Raw genomic sequence first — 20901 nt, 5'->3', positions numbered from 1 at the left:
TGGTACCAGTTATACCCAGACAGTAGTGGTACCAGTTATACCCAGACAGTAGTGGTACCAGCTATACCCAGACAGTAGTGGTACCAGCTATACCCAGACAGTAGTGGTACCAGTTATACCCAGGGAAGACAGTAGTGGTACCAGCTATACCCAGGGAAGACAGTAGTGGTACCAGTTATACCCAGGGAAGACAGTAGTGGTACCAGTTATACCCAGGGAAGACAGTAGTGGTACCAGCTATACCCAGGGAAGACAGTAGTGGTACCAGTTATACCCAGGGAAGACAGTAGTGGTACCAGTTATACCCAGGGAAGACAGTAGTGGTACCAGCTATACCCAGGGAAGACAGTAGTGGTACCAGCTATACCCAGGGAAGACAGTAGTGGTACCAGTTATACCCAGACAGTAGTGGTACCAGTTATACCCAGGGAAGACAGTAGTGGTACCAGTTATACCCAGGGAAGACAGTAGTGGTACCAGTTATACCCAGGTAAGACAGTAGTGGTACCAGTTATACCCATACAGTAGTGGTACCAGTTATACCCAGGGAAGACAGTAGTGGTACCAGTTATACCCAGGGAAGACAGTAGTGGTACCAGTTATACCCAGGGAAGACAGTAGTGGTACCAGTTATACCCAGGGAAGACAGTAGTGGTACCAGCTATACCCAGGGAAGACAGTAGTGGTACCAGCTATACCCAGGGAAGACAGTAGTGGTACCAGTTATACCCAGACAGTAGTGGTACCAGCTATACCCAGGGAAGACAGTAGTGGTACCAGCTACAACCAGGGAAGACAGTAGTGGTACCAGCTATACCCAGGGAAGACAGTAGTGGTACCAGCTATACCCAGGGAAGACAGTAGTGGTACCAGTTATACCCAGGGAAGACAGTAGTGGTACCAGCTATACCCAGGGAAGACAGTAGTGGTACCAGCTACAACCAGGGAAGACAGTAGTGGTACCAGCTATACCCAGGGAAGACAGTAGTGGTACCAGCTATACCCAGGGAAGACAGTAGTGGTACCAGCTATACCCAGGGAAGACAGTAGTGGTACCAGTTATACCCAGGGAAGACAGTAGTGGTACCAGTTATACCCAGACAGTAGTGGTACCAGTTATACCCAGACAGTAGTGGTACCAGCTATACCCAGGGAAGACAGTAGTGGTACCAGTTATACCCAGGGAAGACAGTAGTGGTACCAGCTATACCCAGACAGTAGTGGTACCAGTTATACCCAGGGAAGACAGTAGTGGTACCAGCTATACCCAGGGAAGACAGTAGTGGTACCAGTTATACCCAGGGAAGACAGTAGTGGTACCAGTTATACCCAGGGAAGACAGTAGTGGTACCAGCTATACCCAGACAGTAGTGGTACCAGTTATACCCAGGGAAGACAGTAGTGGTACCAGCTATACCCAGGGAAGACAGTAGTGGTACCAGCTATACCCAGGGAAGACAGTAGTGGTACCAGTTATACCCAGGGAAGACAGTAGTGGTACCAGCTATACCCAGACAGTAGTGGTACCAGTTATACCCAGGGAAGACAGTAGTGGTACCAGCTATACCCAGGGAAGACAGTAGTGGTACCAGCTATACCCAGGGAAGACAGTAGTGGTACCAGCTATACCCAGGGAAGACAGTAGTGGTACCAGTTATACCCAGGGAAGACAGTAGTGGTACCAGTTATACCCAGGAAGACAGTAGTGGTACCAGCTATACCCAGACAGTAGTGGTACCAGTTATACCCAGGGAAGACAGTAGTGGTAGACCAGCTATACCCAGGGAAGACAGTAGTGGTACCAGCTATACCCAGGGAAGACAGTAGTGGTACCAGTTATACCCAGGGAAGACAGTAGTGGTACCAGCTATACCCAGACAGTAGTGGTACCAGTTATACCCAGGGAAGACAGTAGTGGTACCAGTTATACCCAGCTAAGACAGTAGTGGTACCAGTTATACCCAGGGAAGACAGTAGTGGTACCAGTTATACCCAGACAGTAGTGGTACCAGCTATACCCAGGGAAGACAGTAGTGGTACCAGCTATACCCAGGGAAGACAGTAGTGGTACCAGCTACAACCAGGGAAGACAGTAGTGGTACCAGCTATACCCAGGGAAGACAGTAGTGGTACCAGCTATACCCAGGGAAGACAGTAGTGGTACCAGTTATACCCAGGGAAGACAGTAGTGGTACCAGCTACAACCAGGGAAGACAGTAGTGGTACCAGCTATACCCAGCTAAGACAGTAGTGGTACCAGCTACAACCAGGGAAGACAGTAGTGGTACCAGTTATACCCAGGGAAGACAGTAGTGGTACCAGTTATACCCAGGGAAGACAGTAGTGGTACCAGTTATACCCAGGGAAGACAGTAGTGGTACCAGTTACACCCAGGGAAGACATTAGTGATAAGAGTGGATCATTGGAGAGGTATGACAGCAGGGGTAAGATTGGATGACTGGAAATGACAGACAGGTTTGGGCTTTGATTACAAATACACTTGGCTTGCTATGGTTAGTTTTGTGCTGTTGTTATTCAACTTGGTTGTCATCTAGGTACAATTACTAGGGTTGTGATTATGAATTCATTCAACCTGGTTGTCGGCCAGGTACTAGGGTTGTGATTATGAATTCATTCAACCTGGTTGCTCAGCTATTCTGATCTTCCTGGGTTTTGGCTCCAATCTAAATGGATGTCAGGTCGTTATGTTTTGTTGGGGAGGGACTACTGTTCCACAGCAGGGGGGTTTTCAACTCCGGTCCTTGATGCCCCAAAATATACACATTTTTGTTGTTGCCCCCCGGACAAACTCAACTGATTCAACTCATCGAGGGCTTGATGATTAGTTGACAAGTTGAATCAGGTATGCTTGTCAACAAAAATGTAAACTGTTGGGGAAAAACTGCTCTCTAGGATTCTGGAGCTACAGGAGGGTCTCTCCAGGAACAGGGTTGGAGTTAAAACCTACAGGAGGGTCTCTCCAGGAACAGGGTTGGAGTTAAAACCTACAGGAGGATATCTCTCCAGGAACAGGGTTGGAGTTAAAACCTACAGGAGGGTCTCTCCAGGAACAGGGTTGGAGTTAAAACCTACAGGAGGGTGTCTCCAGGAGCAGGGTTGGAGTTAAAACCTACAGGAGGGTGTCTCCAGGAGCAGGGTTGGAGTTAAAACCTACAGGAGGGTATCTCTCCAGGAACAGGGTTGGAGTTAAAACCTACAGGAGGGTCTCTCTCCAGGAACAGGGTTGGAGTTAAAACCTACAGGAGGGTATCTCTCCAGGAACAGGGTTGGAGTTAAAACCTACAGGAGGGTATCTCTCCAGGAACAGGGTTGGAGTTAAAACCTACAGGAGGGTATCTCTCCAGGAACAGGGTTGGAGTTAAAACCTACAGGAGGGTATCTCTCCAGGAACAGGGTTGGAGTTAAAACCTACAGGAGGGTCTCTCTCCAGGAACAGGGTTGGAGTTAAAACCTACAGGAGGGTCTCTCCAGGAACAGGGTTGGAGTGAAAACCTACAGGAGGGTATCTCTCCAGGAACAGGGTTGGAGTTAAAACCTACAGGAGGGTCTCTCTCCAGGAACAGGGTTGGAGTTAAAACCTACAGGAGGGTCTCTCTCCAGGAACAGGGTTGGAGTTAAAACCTACAGGAGGGTCTCTCTCCAGGAACAGGGTTGGAGTTAAAACCTACAGGAGGGTCTCTCCAGGAACAGGGTTGGAGTTAAAACCTACAGGAGGGTCTCTCTCCAGGAACAGGGTTGGAGTTAAGACCTACAGGAGGGTAGCTCTCCAGGAACAGGGTTGGAGTTAAAACCTACAGGAGGGTCTCTCCAGGAACAGGCTTGGAGTTAAAACCTACAGGAGGGTCTCTCTCCAGGAACAGGGTTGGAGTTAAAACCTACAGGAGGGTATCTCTCCAGGAACAGGGTTAGAATTAAAACCTACAGGAGGGTATCTCTCCAGGAACAGGGTTGGAGTTAATACCTACAGGAGGGTATCTCTCCAGGAACAGGGTTGGAATTAAAACCTACAGGAGGGAACCTCTCCAGGAACAGGGTTGGAGTTAAAACCTACAGGAGGGTCTCTCCAGGAACAGGGTTGGAGTTAAAACCTACATGAGGGTCTCTCTCCAGGAACAGAGTTGGAGTTAAAACCTACAGGAGGGTCTCTCCAGGAACAGGGTTGGAATTAAAACCTACAGGAGGGTAGCTCTCCAGGAACAGGGTTGGAGTTAAAACCTACAGGAGGGTCTCTCTCCAGGAACAGGGTTGGACAGCACTGTTCCCATGACTGTAGTGTTGTTGAACTATGAAGTTGACTGGCTGTGTTATGTTACGTTATCTTGTGTTGTGTTGGTGTAGTGTGAGAGTGTGTAGTGTGAGAGTGTGTAGTGTGACCGTGTGTAGTGTGAGAGAGTATGATAGTGTGTAGTGTGTAGTGACATTGTCACCAGCAAAGCACACACACACACACACACACACAGAGTACCAGTCAAAAGTTTGGACACACCTACTCATTCAAGGGTTTTTCTTTATTTTTACATTGTAGAATAATAGCGAAGAGATCAAAACTATGAAATAACACATATGGAATCATATAGGAACCAAAAAGTGATAAACAAATCAAAATATATTTGAGATTTGAGATTCTTCAAATAGCCACCCTTTGCCATGATGACAGCTTTGCACACTCTTGGCATTCTCTCAACCAGCTTCACCTGGAATGCTTTTCCAACAGTCTTGAAGGAGTTCCCACATATGCTGAGCACTTGTTGGCTGCTTTTCCTTCACTCTGCCGTCCGACTCATCCCAAACCATCTCAATTATGTTGAGGTCAGGGGATTGTGGAGGCCAGGTCATCTGATGCAGCACTCCATCACGCTCCTTCTTGGTAAAATAGCCCTTACACAGCCTGGAGGTGTGTTGGGTCATTGTCCTGTTGAAAAACAAATTATAGTCCCACTAAGCCCAAACCAGATGGGATGGCGTAACACTGCAGAATGCTGTGGTAGCCATGCTGGTTAAGTGTGCCTTGAACTCTGAATAAATCACAGACAGTGTCACCAGAAAAGCACCCCCACACCATAACACCTCCTCCTCCATGCTTTACGGTGGGAACAACACACGCAGAGATCATCCGTTTCACCCACACCGCGTCTCACAAAGACACGGGGTTGGAACCAAAAATCTCAAATTTGGACTCCAGACCAAAGGACAAATTTCCACCAGTCTAATGTCCATTGCTCGTGTTTCTTGGCCCAAGCAGGTCTCTTCTTCTTATTGGTGTCCTTTAGTAGTGGTTTCTTTGCAGCAATTCAACCATGAAGGCCTGATTCACACAGTCCCCTCTGAACAGTTGATGTTAAGATGTGTCTGTGACTTGAACTCTGTGAAGCATTTATTTGGCTTTATTCAATTTCTGAGGCTGGTAACTCTAATGAACTTATCCTCTACAGCAGAGGTAACTCTGGGTCTTCCATTCCTGTGGGGGTCCTCATGAGAGCCAGTTTCATCATAGCGCTTGATGGTTTTTGCGACTGCACTTGAAGAAACTTTAAAAGTTCTTGAAATGTTCTGTATTGACTGACCTTCATGTCTTAAAGTAATGATGGACTGTCGTTTCTCTTTGCTTTTCGAGCTGTTCTTGCCATAATATGGACTTGATTGGCTCAAACGCATTAAAAAGGAAAGAAATTCCACAAATTAACTTTTAAGAAGGCACACCTGTTAAGTTAAATGCATTCCAGGTGACTACCTCATGAAGCTGGTTGAGAGAATGCCAAGAGTGTCATCAAGGCAAAGGGTGGCTATTTGAAGAATCTCAAATATAAAATATATTTTGATTTGTTTAACACGTTTTTGGTTACTACATGATTCCATATGTGTTATTTCATAGTTTTGATGTCTTCACTATTATTCTACAATGTAGAAAATAGTAAAAAATAAAGAAAAACCCTTCAATGAGTAGGTGTGTCCAAACTTTTGACTGGATGGGTATATAGATGGGTGCTGGGCTGTGGCAACGTATGTTAACGCATGTGCGTGCGTCTGGGCATGCAAGCATACGTTAACCTGAGTGTGTTTCTCTCCGGAGCTGAACAGTGTAGACCTACAGGGCTGTGGTAGTGACAAGACTTGGAACAGTAATGTGTTAACGATATCTCTCTCTCTCTCTCTCTCGCTCTCTCTCTCTGCCTGTCTCTCTGCCTCTCTCTCTGTCTCTGTCTCTCTCTCTCTCTCTCTCTCTGTCTCTCTCTCTCTGCCTCTCTCTCTCTGCCTCTCTCTCTCTGCCTCTCTCTCTCTGCCTCTCTCTCTGTCTCTCTCTCTGTCTATCTCTCTCTCTCTCTCTGTCTATCTCTCTCTCTCTCTCTCTCTCTCTCTCTCTCTCTCTCTCTCTCTCTCTCTCTCTCTCTCTCTCTCTCTCTCTCTCTCTCTCTCTCTCTCTCTCTCTCTCTCTCTCTCTCTCTCTCTCTCTCTCTCTCTCTCTCTCTCTCTCCTCCCCCCCTCCAGAGTTGAACAGTGTAGACCTTCAGGGCTGTGGTAGTGATACCAGTGTGAACAGTAATGCCAGTCTACCCAGTGTCCAGTGCCATCGGCGCCACACAGAGAGACGTGTGGCCAGCTGGGCGGTCTGCTTTGAGAGACTACTGCAGGACCCGCTCGGAGTCAGATACTTCTCAGTACGTAACACACACACACACACACGTGTATACACACACACACCTGTATACAGACACACACACACGTGTATACAGACACACACACACACACACGTGTATACAGAATCACACACACACGTGTATACAGACACACACACACACACCGTGTATACAGACACACACACACACGTGTATACAGACACACACACACACACGTGTATACAGACACACACACACACACGTGTACACAGACACACACACACACACGTGTACACAGACACACACACACACACACCGTGTATACAGACACACACACACCGTGTACACACACACACACACACGTGTATACAGACACACACACACACGTGCACACACACACACACACACACACATGTATACACACACACACACACACACGTGTATACAGACACACACACGTGTATACAGACACACACACACGTGTACACACACACACACGTGTATACAGACACACACACACGTGTATACAGACACACACACACACACACACGTGTATACAGACACACACACACACACACGTGTATACAGACACACACACACACACACACGTGTATACAGACACACACACACACACACACACACACACACACGTGTATACAGACACACACACACACGTGTATACAGACACACACACACACACACACACACACGTGTATACAGACACACACACACACACGTGTACACAGACACACACACACACACACGTGTATACAGACACACACACACACGTGTACACACACACACACACACGTGTATACAGACACACACACACACGTGCACACACACACACACACACATGTATACACACACACACACACACGTGTATACAGACACACACGTGTATACAGACACACACACACACACACACACACACACACACACACACACACACACACACACACACACACACACACACACACACACACACACACACACACACACACACACACACACACACACACACACACACACACACACACACACACACTGTACACACACACACACACACACTGTTACACACACACACACACTGTTACACAGACGTATGAACAAAAGCCAGCTTCAAGACCCAAACTGATCTGGTCTGTCTCTCTCTGTGTTCTGACCGTTAGGAGTTTCTGAAAAAGGAGTTTAGTGAGGAGAATATTGTGTTCTGGCAGGCCTGTGAGTTCTTCAGCCACGTCCTGAGAACGACAAGAAACAGGTCAGAGGAGAACATTCTATTCTACTTAGTTATTTTATATTATTTGACCTGCATCAATGCGCATCAATTAACATTTCTGTAAGTGTGCCGGATTGAAATTGCAAACTGTGCATTTTAATGCATGTTACTTGTAAAGGTATTGTATTGTATGTCAGTGGAACACGAGATGGTTCATAAGGTGCTTTTTAGAAACGTAAAGGGTTCTTTGGCTGTCCCCAGAGGATGACTATTTTTGGTTCCAAGTAGGTCCCTTAAGGGTTAAACCTGGAACCAAAAAGGGTTCTACCTGGATCCAAAAAGGGTTCTCCTATGGGGACAGCCGAAAACCCATTTTGGAAGCCTTTTTTCTAAGAGTGTAGAAGCTTGTGATGAGACAGTGTTTGAGATTATGACAGTGAATATGGAATGGGACTGTTGTAACTGACTGCAATATGAAGAGCCCTTAAAGTTGATGTATATCTCCCTTTATCCTATCTTCCCTCATCCTCTCTCTCCCCCCTCCCGCCTCTCCGTCCCCCCTCCCGCCTCTCCCTCATTCCTCTCCCTCCCCCCCTCACATCCTCCTCTCCCTCCCCCTCCCTCCCCCCTCCCGCCTCTCCCTCATCCTCCCTCCTCCTCTCCCTCCTTCCTCCCCCCTCCCTCCTTCCTCTCCATCCCCCACTCCCCTCTCCCTCCTCCCTCTTCCTTCTCCCCCCCAACCCCCGCCCCCCTCCTCCTCCAGTTATCCCAGAGAGCTAGAGAGATCTATAACAGTTATTTGTCCAGTAAGGCCACTACACCGGTCAACATTGACAGTCAGGCCCAGCTGGCAGACGATATACTCAACGCTCCCAGACCGGACATGTTTAAGGAACAACAACTACAGGTAGGAACAACACACACACACACACACACACACACACACACTCAGTGTCCCAACCAGATAAAACATAAAACTGAAAACCGTCATGTAGATTCTAGCAGTAGTCTCCGATGCTAACCTCAGCATATAGTTTCCTACCCATTCTCACTAGCATTAGCGTTAGCGCTAAGAGAGTGAATGTATTTATCCATAGGGTTAATAGAGATGAAAAGATGTTAGCAGCAGCAGCATCAGGCACCACCTGACCTGGGCCTTTTATTCATAAAGAGTACTGATCTAGGATCGGGTCGTCGTCCCCCTGTCCATGTAATCTGATTCATCGTGATCTAAAGGACCCAACTGATCCTGGAGCAGTCCTACTCTGAGGAGTGTTTGTGAATACAGGCCCCCCGAAGAGATGAGATGGTTAGACACTGATAACAGCAGTCACCAGACAGCTAAACTAGAACCACCAGAGGTACAATTCACACAGAACACATCGACACACACACACACACACACACACACACACACACACACACACACACACACACACACAGACAGATTGAAGACACACACACACACACACACATACACACACTCACAGGCTTGTTTAACAACAGTCCCACGTGTGGGTTGTCCTCCAGTCATCCGTTCACTCAGGGATCAGACGGAGACGTTAACTATGGGTACGTCTGTCTGTCTGAGCTATCTAACATTATCTTTGGGGTAACGATAATGTTTCAGTGGCATAAAGATGTTAGAATTCAGATGTGACGTCATCGTTTTTTAGCACTATCGATAGAGTCACACCTCTACCTCAACATGGGTTCAATGGCCCAATAAATCAGCACAATCCACTTTGTCGTTTTTTTTTCTCCTAATTGCTGCCGTTTTGAGGCTAGAGTTGGGATAATGTATACTGTGGTAATGACGACACAGAAAATAGTAACCGAGAAGTTACATTACAGAGAACCTAACCAAACCAGGAAGTTGTGGCATCTTTTATGCTCCTCCGCTGTTCAGTCGATTTTAAAGTGAATTCGAATTCAGTTCATGAGTTGGAAAAAAATATCCTCGCTCATAGGTCTGCATGTGTAGTTTTCGTCAAATCTTCCATTGACGTTGTTGACAAGTTAGGATTCCAGCCATAGAAAATAATGACAAATTCTCTATTTGATGAAATTGGAGTCGACCCCCCCTAACCCCAGTGTCTCCTGTAGTGGTAGGACATGGCTGTCTGCTAGCTAGCTAGGCTAGTTGGAGAAAAGGTACCGTCTGCTAGCTAGCTAGGCTAGTTGGAGAAAAGGTACCGTCTGCTAGCTAGCTAAGCTAGTTGGAGAAAAGGTACTGTGTTAGTTAGCTGATGTCATTTCTACAGGTTGATGTTATGTTAACCCCCGACGCTCTCTCTACCTTTCTCCTCCTCTCTCTACCTTTCTCTCCTCGCCTTCCCTCGCTCCCCCCTCCCTCCCCCCCTCCCTCGCTCCCCCCCTCCCTCCCCCCCCCAGATCTTCAACCTGATGAAGTTTGACAGCTATACTCGTTTCCTGAAGTCCCTCCTGTATCAGGAATGTATGTTAGCGGAGGTGGAGGGGAGGCCTCTACCAGACCCCTGCCATATACCCAGCTCTCCTACCTCCAAACACAGCACCGGGTCAGATAGATCCACACCCAAGAAGGTAACACACACACACACACACACACACACACACACACACACACACACACACACACACACACACACACACACACACACACACACACACACACATACTTACACACACACACACACACAGACACACACACACACACACACATACTTACACACACACACACACACACACACACACACACACACACACACACACACACACACACACACACACACACACACACACACACACACACACACACACACACACACACACACACACACACACACACACACACACACACACACACACACACACACACATACTTACACACACACACACACACAGACACACACACACACACACACACACACACATACACACACACACACACACACACACACACACACACACACACACACACACACACACACACACACACACACACACACACACACACACACACACACACACACACACACACACACACACACACACACACACACACACACACACACACACACACACACACACACACACACACACACACACACACACACACACACACACACACACACACACACACACACACACACACACACACACACACACACACACACACATACTTACACACACACACACACACACACACACACACACACACACACACACACACACACACACACATACTTACACACACACACACACACACACACACACACACACACACACACACACACACACACACACACACACACACACACACACACACACACACACACACACACACACACACACACACACACACACACACACACACACACACACACACACACACACACACACACACACACACACACACACACACACACACACACACACACACACACACACACACATACTTACACACACACACACACACACACACACACACACACACACACACACACACACACACACACACACACACACACACACACACACACACACACACACACACACACACATACTTACACACACACACACACACACAGACACACACACACACACACACACACACATACTACACACACACACACACACACAGACACACACACACACACACACACACACACACACACACACACACACACACACACACACACACACACACACACACACACACACACACACACAGACACACACACAGACACACACACACACACACACACACACACACACACACACACACACACACACACACACACACATACTACACACACACACACACACACACACACACACACACACACACACACACATACTTACACACACACACACACACACACACACAAACACACACACACAAACAAACACACACACACACACAAACACACACACACACACACACACACACACACACACTTATAGGACCCTCAGTGGTAGTAACCTCTGCTGTCTACTATTAAAGCATCAGTTCCCATCAGATACAGGACACATTGTATAAAACCAGTAGAGTCTGGAGAGCAAAGTTGTTTAGACTTAACTGTCTGTGGAATATCCAATAAAAATGTCATGTTAATGGTTCTATGATTAAACCCTTTATAAAAGGAGAATGGAAAATCGTGGAGAAAAAAAACAGGCGTGCTTTTGAATTCAAACTTTTAGTTTTGACAATGTAAGTTCAGAACCAGTTGCTCTCATACCAGTCACATGTTGTTTGTGGAAATCTATCCATCTAGTTATCAATCAATCCATCCACCCCATCCATCTATTTATCAATCCACTCATCCATCCATCCATCCATCAATCCAACCATCCACCCACCCATCTGCACTGTTTCTTTTTTCAGGAGGACAAGAAGACTAAGTCGGGCCGTTCTCTGAACGAGGACAGAGAGAGGGATGAGTGCGGAGGTGATAAGAAGAAAGGAATGTTCTTTTCCTGGTCACGGAACCGAGCTTCGGGAAAGGACCCAAGAAACGGGATCTGGCTGACATCAACTACAGTGAGTGGTTCAAGAAAAGACTTTGACGTTTTCTGAAATTTGGTCATGTGATTCTGTGTTTGGGACCTATGGAGTTAGTGAGCGAGTGGTCTGGGAAAATGGGAATGGTTGGACGTTTTTTGGGGGGATTTTAAAAACAGTTGGTGGAGTAGTAAAGACAATGTCTGAGGTACACTACATATACAGCAGTATGTGGACACCCCCTTCAAATGAGTGGATTCGGCTATTTCAGGTGTATCAAATCAAGCACACAGCCATGCAATCTCCATAGACAAACATTGGCAGTAGAATAGCCTTACCGAAGAGCTCAGTGACTTTCAACGTGGCACCGTCAAAGGATGCCACCTTTCAGTTTGTCAAATTTCTGCCCTGCTAGAGCTGCCCCGGTCAACTGTTAGTGCTGTTATTGTGAAGTGGAAACGTCCCACGAGCAACAACGGCTCAGCCGCGAAGTGGTAGCTCACAAGCCCACAGAACGGGACTTCTGAGTGCTGAAGCGCGTAGCGCGCAACACTCACTAATGAGTTCCAAACTGCCTCTGGAAGCAACATCAGCACAATAACTGTTCGTCAGGAGCTTCATGAAATGGGTTTCCATGGCCGAGCAGCCGCACACAAGCCTAAGATCACCATGCGCAATTCCCAAGTGTCGGCTGGAGTGGTGTAAAGCTCGCCGCCATTGCACTCTGGAGCAGTGGAAACGCGTTCTCTGAAGTGATTAATCACGCTTCACCATTTGGCAGTCCGAGCAGACTAATCTGTGTTTGGTGGATGCCAGGATAATGCTACCTGCCCAAATGCATAGTGCCAACTGTAAAGTTTGGTGGAGGAAGAATAATGGTGTGGGGCTGTTTTTCATGGTTCGGGCTAGGCTCCTTAGTTCCAGTGAAGGGAAATCTTAACGCTACAGCATGCAATTACATTCTAGACGATTCTGTGCTTCCAACTTTGTGGCAACAGTTTGGGAAGGCCCTTTCCTGTTTCAGCATGACAATGCCCCCGTGCACAAAGCGAGGTCCATACAGAAATGGTTTGTTGAGATCGGTGTGGAAGAACTTGACTGGCCTGCACAGAGCCCTGACCTCAACCCCATCGAACACCTTTGGGATGAATTGGAACGCCGACTGCGAGCCAGCCTAATCGTCCAACATCAGTGCCCGACCTCACTAATGCTCTTGTGGCTGAATGGAAGCAAGTCCCCACAGCAATGTTCCAACATCTAGTGGAAAGCCTTCCCAGAAGAGTGGAGGCTGTTATAGCAGCAAAGGGGGATCAACTCCCATATTAATGTCCATGATTTTGGAACGAGATGTTCGACGAGCAGGTGTCCACATACTTTTGGTCATAAAGTGTAGTGTTCATAAACTTTGCATCTTCTCTTAAAGTAGGTGCAAATTTAGACGTATTTACATATATCCTTGATCTACAGTGCTTTCAGAAAGTATTCACACCCCTTGACTTTTTGGGATCAAAATCAATTTAATTGTCTTTTATTTTTTAATTTTTTTTATCCCCACAAAATACTTTAATGTCAAAGTGGAAGAAAATAATCTTAATTTTTAAAAGATGAATGAAAAATAAAAACAAATATCTTGATTAGATAAGTATTCAACCCCCTGTGTCAATACATGTTAGAATCACATTTGGCAGCGATTACAGCTGTGAGTCTCTCTGGGTAAGTCTCTAAGAGCTTTGCACACCTGGATTGTACAATATTAGCCCATTATTAGTATTTAAATTCTTCAAGCTCTGTCAAGTTGGTTGTTCGTCATTGCTAGACCGACATTTTCAAGTCTTGCCATAGATTTTCAAGTAGATTTAAGTCAACACTGTCACTAGGCAACTCAGGAACATTCAATGTTGTCTTGGTAACCAACTTACGTTATTGTCCTGTTGAAAGGTGAATTTGTCTCCCGGTGTTGGAAAGCAGACTGAACCAGGTTTTCTTCTAGGATTCTGCCTGTGCTCAGCTCTATTCTGTATCTTTTTATCCTAAAAAACTCCTTAGTCCTTGCCGATGACAAGCATACCCATAACATGATGCAGCCACGACCATGCTTGAAAATACGAAGAGTGTTTCTCAGTGATGTGTTGTGTTGGATCATAACGCTTTGTATTACTTTAGTGCCTTGTTGCAAACAAGGATGCACGTTTCTGTACAGAGTTCCTTCTTTTTCACTCTGTCATTTAGGTTAGTACTGTGGAGTAACTACGATGTTGTTGACACATCCCCCATTTTCTCCTATCACAGCCATTAGCTGTTAATCTGTAATTGTTTTTAATTCACCATTGGCCTCATGGTGAAATCCCTGAGGGGTTTCCTTCCTCTCCGGCAACTGAGTTAGGAAGGACGCCTGTATCTTTGTAGTGACTGGGTGTATTGACACACCATCCAAAGTGTAATGAATAACTTCACCATGCTCAAAGGGATATTCAATGTCAGCTTTTTTTTTTTACCCATCTAACAATAGGTGCCCTTCTTTGCGAGGCATTGGAAAACCTCCATGGTCTTTGTGGTTGAATCTGTGCTTGAAATTCACTACTCGACTGAGGGACCTTACAGATAATTGTATGTGTGGGGTACAGAGATGAGGTAGTCATTCAAAAATCATGTTAAACACTATTATTGCACACAGAGTGAGTCCGTGCAACTTATTATGTGACTTGTTAAGCACATTTTTACTCCTGAGTGTATTTAGGCCTGCCATAACAAAGGGGTTGAATACTTATTGACTCAAGACATTTCAGCTTTTCATTTTTTAAAATTAATTAGCAAACATTTCTACAAAAAACGTAATTCCACGTGGAGTATTGTGTGTAGGCCAGTAACAAGAAATCTCAACTGAATCCATTTGAAATTCAGGCTGTAACGCAACAAAATGTGGAGAAAAAAAAAAGGTCAAGGGGGTGTGGATCCTTCCTGAAGGCCCCCTGTAGGCTGAACAGTGTTAGAACTTGGAACCTTCTGACATACTGAGGGTTTGTTTACAGTTGTCTTTTTTCCAACTGTGTTTTGGCAGCTTTCGGTAACGTTGGTGAAATGATGTGTGTGTGTTTTCCTGGTAGACTTCTCGGGCAGTAACGGGCGTCGGGCATCACAAGGCTCTCTGTCATCCGGAAACAGCCTGGAACTGGGAATGTCCGGATCTGGGAAGAACGAGGTCAGTATACGCACCTGCAGTAACGTGTGTGTGTGTGTGTCTTGGTGTGTGTGTGTGTCTTGGTGTGTGTGTGTGTGTGTGTGTGCTTGGTGTGTGTGTGTGTGTGTGTGTGTGTCTTGGTGTGTGTGTGTGTCTTGGTGTGTGTGTGTGTGTGTGTCTTGGTGTGTGTGTGTGTGTCTTGGTGTGTGTGTGTGTCTTGGTGTGTGTGTGTGTGTGTGTGTGTGTGTGTGTGTGTCTTGGTGTGTGTGTGTGTGTGTGTGTCTTGGTGTGTGTGTGTGTCTTGGTGTGTGTGTGTGTGTGTGTCTTGGTGTGTGTGTGTGTGTCTTGGTGTGTGTGTGTGTCTTGGTGTGTGTGTGGGGCATGGATCAGGGAAGAATGAGGGTCAACATTCCCATGTCTGAATATCCCCACGTTCTTACTCAGTGACCTAAAGAAATAAATATTAACCTGTCTGCTTCTCTCTCTCTCTCTCTCTCCTCCAATTCAATTCAATTCAATTTAAGGGCTTTATTGGCATGGGAAACGTATGTTAACATTGCCAAAGCAAGTGAAGTAGATAGTAAACAAAAGTGAAATAAACAATAAATATTAACAGTAAACATTACACTCAGAAGTTCCAAAGAATAAAGACATTTCAAATGTCATATTATGTATATATACAGTGTTGTAACAATGTTTCTCTGTCTCTCTTTCTCTCTCTCTCTCTCTCTTTCTCTCTCTCTCTCTCTCTCTCTCTCTCTCTCTCTCTCTCTCTCTCTCTCTCTCTTTCTCTCTCTCTCTGTCTCTCTCTCTCTCTCTCTCTCTCTCTCTCTCTCTCTCTCTCTCTCTCTCTCTCTGTCTCTCTCTCTGTCTCTCTCTCTCTCTCTCTCTCTCTCTCTCTCTCTCTCTGTCTCTCTCTTTCTCTCTCTCTCTGTCTCTGTCTTTCTCTCTCTCTCTCTCTCTCTCTCTCTCTGTCTCTCTCTCTCTCTCTCTCTCTCTCTCTGTCTCTCTCTCTCTCTCTCTCTCTCTCTCTCTCTCTCTCTCTCTCTCTCTCTCTCTCTCTCTCTCTCTCTCTCTCTCTCTCTCTCTCTCTCTCTCTCTCTCTCTCTCTCTCTCTCTCTCTCTCTCTCTCTCTCTCTCTCTCTCTCTCTCTCTCTCTCTCTCTCTCTCTCTCTCTCTCTCTCTCTACAGGGTGGTTCTATGGACAGAGACAGAGAGCGAGGTGTTGGCTCTTTAACCCTGAGACAGTGCAACATCAACCTACCAGATGGGACATGTTGCTCTGTGCCGGTCAGAGCTGGGGTCTCCATCAGAGAGCTGCTACAGGGTCTCTGTGAGAAACTCTGTATCAACCTGGCAGCTGTAGACCTCTTCCTAGTGGGGGGGGAGAAGGTATGATATGCACCGGATGAATGGACAGATACATCCAAATACAAACAGAGTACTGTGACCATAGTAACAGTATATGTTTAGTGGAGGTCAGGGGTCATTCAGATTCTAGTGATTCTCCTCCACTCTCCAGTTTCACTGGTCTCTCTCTCTCTCCTCTGGTTCTGTTATGTACTGTCAGTGTGACTAGTCATGGTTTCTCTCTCTCCTCTGGTTCTGTTATGTACTGTCAGTGTGACTAGTCATGGTTTCTCTCTCTCCTAGCCTCTTGTTCTGGATCAGGACTGTATAACTCTGTGCTCTCGGGACCTCAGACTAGAGAAACGCACTCTGTTCAGGTAACATTTGATAAACGATTCCTAAACTTGGTTAACATCAACCTCAGTATTAGATATGACTAACATATTAACCACTGAGACCTTTTAACATCGACCTTTCCAATCTCAATTATTATTCACTGTTCCATATTATTTACTCCCTCCTTCCCTCCCTCCTGCCCTGTCCGCCTCCCCCTACCTCTCCCCTCGTCCGCCTCCCCCTCTCCCTCTCTCTCTCTCTCTCTCTCATCTCTCTCTCTGTCTCTCTCTCTCTCTCTGTCTCTCTCTCTCTCTGTCTCTCTCTCTCTCTCTCTCTCCCTCTCCCTCTCTCTCTCTCTCTCTCTCTCTCTCTCTCTCTCTCTCCATCTCATCTCTCTCTCTCTCTCTCTCTCTCTCTCTCTCTCTCTCTCTCTCTCTCTCCCTCTCTCTCTCTCTCTCTCTCTCTCTCTCTCTCTCTCTCTCTCTCTCTCTCTCTCTCTCTCTCTCTCTCTCTCTCTCTCTCTCTCTCTCTCTCTCTCTCTCTCTCTCTCTCTCTCTCTCTCTCTCTCTCTCTCTCTCAATTCAATTCAATTCAATTCAATTTCAATTTAAGGGCTTTATTGGCATGGGAAACGTATGTTAACATTGCCAAAGCAAGTGAAGTAGATAGTAAACAAAAGTGAAATAAACAATAAATATTAACAGTAAACATTACACTCAGAAGTTCCAAAATAATAAAGACATTTCAAATGTCATATTATGTATATATACAGTGTTGTAACAATGTGCAAATAGTTAAAGTACAAATGGGAAAATAAATAAACATAAATATGGGTTGTACTTAGAATGGTGTTTGTTCTTCACTGGTTGCCCTTTTCTTGTGGCAACAGGTCACAAATCTTGCAGCTGTGATGGCACACTGTGGTTTTTCACCCAGTAGATAAGGGAGTTTATCAAAATTGGGTTTGTTTTCGAATTCTTTGTGGATCGCTGTAATCTGAGGGAAATATGTGTCTCTATATGGTCATACATTTGGCAGGAGGTTAGGAAGTGCAGATCAGTTTCCACCTCATTTTGTGGGCAGTGTGCACATAGCCTGTCTTCTCTTGAGAGCCAGGTCTGTCTACGACGGCCTTTCTCAATAGCAAAGCTATGCTCACTGAGTCTGTACATAGTCAAAGCTTTCCTTAAGTTTGGGTCAGTCACAGTGGTCAGGTATTCTGCCACTGTGTACTCTCTGTTTAGGGCCAAATAGCATTCTAGTTTGCTCTGTTTTTTTGTTTGTTCTTTCCAATGTGTCAAGTAATTCTCTTTTTGTTTTCTCATAATTTGGTTGGGTCTAATTGTGTTGTTGTTGTTGTCCTGGGGCTCTGTTGTCCTCTCTCTGTCTCTCTCTCTCTCTCTCTCTCTCTCTGTCTCTCTCCAGACTGGACTTGGTTCCTATAAACAGGTCAGTGGGTCTGAAGGCTAAGCCCACTAAGCCAGTGACGGAGGTTCTGAGACCTGTAGTGGCCAAATACGGCCTCCACCTCAGCGACTTGGTCGCACGCATCGTGAGTTACTCTGTCTGGGGTGGGGTGGGGTGGGGGTGGTTTGGTGGAGGGAGTGTGTGATTCATTCTGTAGATTGTGTGTGTGTGTGCAGAGTGGGGAGGAGGAGCCTCTAGACCTGGGACTACCCATCTCTAACCTGGATGGACTGAGAGTGGTTCTGGATCTAGCTGACAACACACCTGGGAAGGGTAACACGCACACATATACACACACACACATTCACACACAGACACACACACACACATACACACATATACACACAAACAGGCATGCGTGCACAGACACACACACACACACACAGATACACACCTACACACATACACACACACACATGTACACACATACAGGCAAGCGTGCACAGACACACACACAGACACACACACACACAGACACACACACACACATATACACACATACACACATACAGGCAAGCGTGCACAGACACACCCATGCCCTCACACACACACCTCCCCCTCCCTCCCTCAAGAGAATCAAGTTTATAGGACATGCATACCTGTACTCACTCACACACACACTCACACACTTATCCCTCTCTCTCTCTCTCTCTCTCTCTCTCTCTCTCTCTCTCTCTCTCTCTCTCTCTCTCTCTCTCTCTCTCTCTCTCTCTCTCTCTCTCTCTCTCTCTCTCTCTCTCTCTCTCTCTCTCTCTCTCTCTCTCTCTCTCTCTCCTTCCTCCTCCAACAGACAAACAGATTGTGGCTCCATCTAAATCCAATGCCCCGCCCCCTACGACTAGGAACCAATCTGCTACGGTAAGAACATCTTCCTCTTCCTCCTCTTCTTCTTCCTCCTCTTCTTCTTCCTGGTTCCGGAATGTTCTATAACCCACGGAATGGACTGTCTGAATGTATCCACTTCCTGTCTGATAATGATGTCAAGCTGCTACAGTATGTGTTCTTCCTGTCTGTGGTCACGTAAATGTGTGTGTGTTGGATTCGGTGCATGGCCAGGTCGCTGTGAGCAAGTGTGTGTGTGTGTGTTTACGTGAGTGTGTGAGCGTCGACCTGAGGCTGTTCTCACCATAACCTCCCCTCCCCCCTCCCCCCTCTCTCTGGTTCTCCTTCCTCCAACCCCCCCTTTTTTGGGGGCGATCTCTTTGGGACGTTCTTTCTGGGGCGTGGATTGTAGCTTGTTCATTTGTGTAAAGGGGTTTTCTGCAGTACTGTCTCTTCTAGGGGAGTGGTATGACTGTCTCTTCTAGTGGAGTGGTATGACTGTCTCTTCTAGTGGAGTGGTATGACTGTCTCTTCTAGTGGAGTGGTATGACTGTCTCTTCTAGTGGAGTGGTATGACTGTCTCTTCTAGTGGAGTGGTATGACTGTCTCTTCTAGTGGAGTGGTATGACTGTCTCTTCTAGTGGAGTGGTATGACTGTCTCTTCTAGTGGAGTGGTATGACTGTCTCTTCTAGTGGAGTGGTATGACTGTCTCTTCTAGTGGAGTGGTATGACTGTCTCTTCTAGTGGAGTGGTATGACTGTCTCTTCTAGTGGAGTGGTAGAACTGTCTCTTCTAGTGGAGTGGTAGAACTGTCTCTTCTAGTGGAGTGGTATGACTGTCTCTTCTAGTGGAGTGGTAGAACTGTCTCTTCTAGTGGAGTGGTAGAACTGTCTCTTCTAGTGGAGTGGTATGACTGTCTCTTTTAGTGGAGTGGTAGAACTGTCTCTTCTATTGGAGTGGTAGTACTTTCTCTTCTAGTGGAGTGGTAGAACTGTCTCTTCTAGTGGAGTGGTAGAACTGTCTCTTCTAGTGGAGTGGTAGAACTGTCTCTTCTAGTGGAGTGGTATGACTGTCTCTTCTAGTGGAGTGGTATGACTGTCTCTTCTAGTGGAGTGGTATGACTGTCTCTTCTAGTGGAGTGGTAGTGGTGTCTCTTCTAGTGGAGTGGTAGAACTGTCTCTTCTAGTGGAGTGGTATGACTGTCTCTTCTAGTGGAGTGGTATGACTGTCTCTTCTAGTGGAGTGGTAGAACTGTCTCTTCTAGTGGAGTGGTAGAACTGTCTCTTCTAGTGGAGTGGTATGACTGTCTCTTCTAGTGGAGTGGTAGTACTGTCTCTTCTAGTGGAGTGATAGTGGTGTCTCTTCTAGTGGAGTGGTAGAACTGTCTCTTCTAGTGGAGTGGTA

The 20901-nt window shown here is 46.3% G+C and overlaps 1 protein-coding gene across 1 annotated transcript in view; it reads left to right on the top strand.

Annotated features, from left to right (window-relative positions):
- LOC121570107 (regulator of G-protein signaling 12) overlaps positions 1–20901 on the top strand; it is a 113721-nt gene that overhangs the window by 88610 nt on the left and 4210 nt on the right. The window contains 13 exon segments of the mRNA XM_045218220.1: positions 6508–6677; positions 7808–7874; positions 7877–7899; positions 8621–8764; positions 10252–10422; positions 12227–12326; positions 12329–12382; positions 15448–15542; positions 16713–16913; positions 17175–17248; positions 18633–18759; positions 18851–18947; positions 19465–19532. Coding sequence (XP_045074155.1) covers positions 6508–6677; positions 7808–7874; positions 7877–7899; positions 8621–8764; positions 10252–10422; positions 12227–12326; positions 12329–12382; positions 15448–15542; positions 16713–16913; positions 17175–17248; positions 18633–18759; positions 18851–18947; positions 19465–19532 — 1391 coding nt within the window.

Source organism: Coregonus clupeaformis, unplaced genomic scaffold (assembly GCF_020615455.1).
Source record: "Coregonus clupeaformis isolate EN_2021a unplaced genomic scaffold, ASM2061545v1 scaf1444, whole genome shotgun sequence".
NCBI lineage: Eukaryota > Metazoa > Chordata > Actinopteri > Salmoniformes > Salmonidae > Coregonus > Coregonus clupeaformis.
The sequence above is the reverse complement of the archived record's forward strand: the minus strand, read 5'-3'. Positions and strand labels throughout refer to the sequence as shown.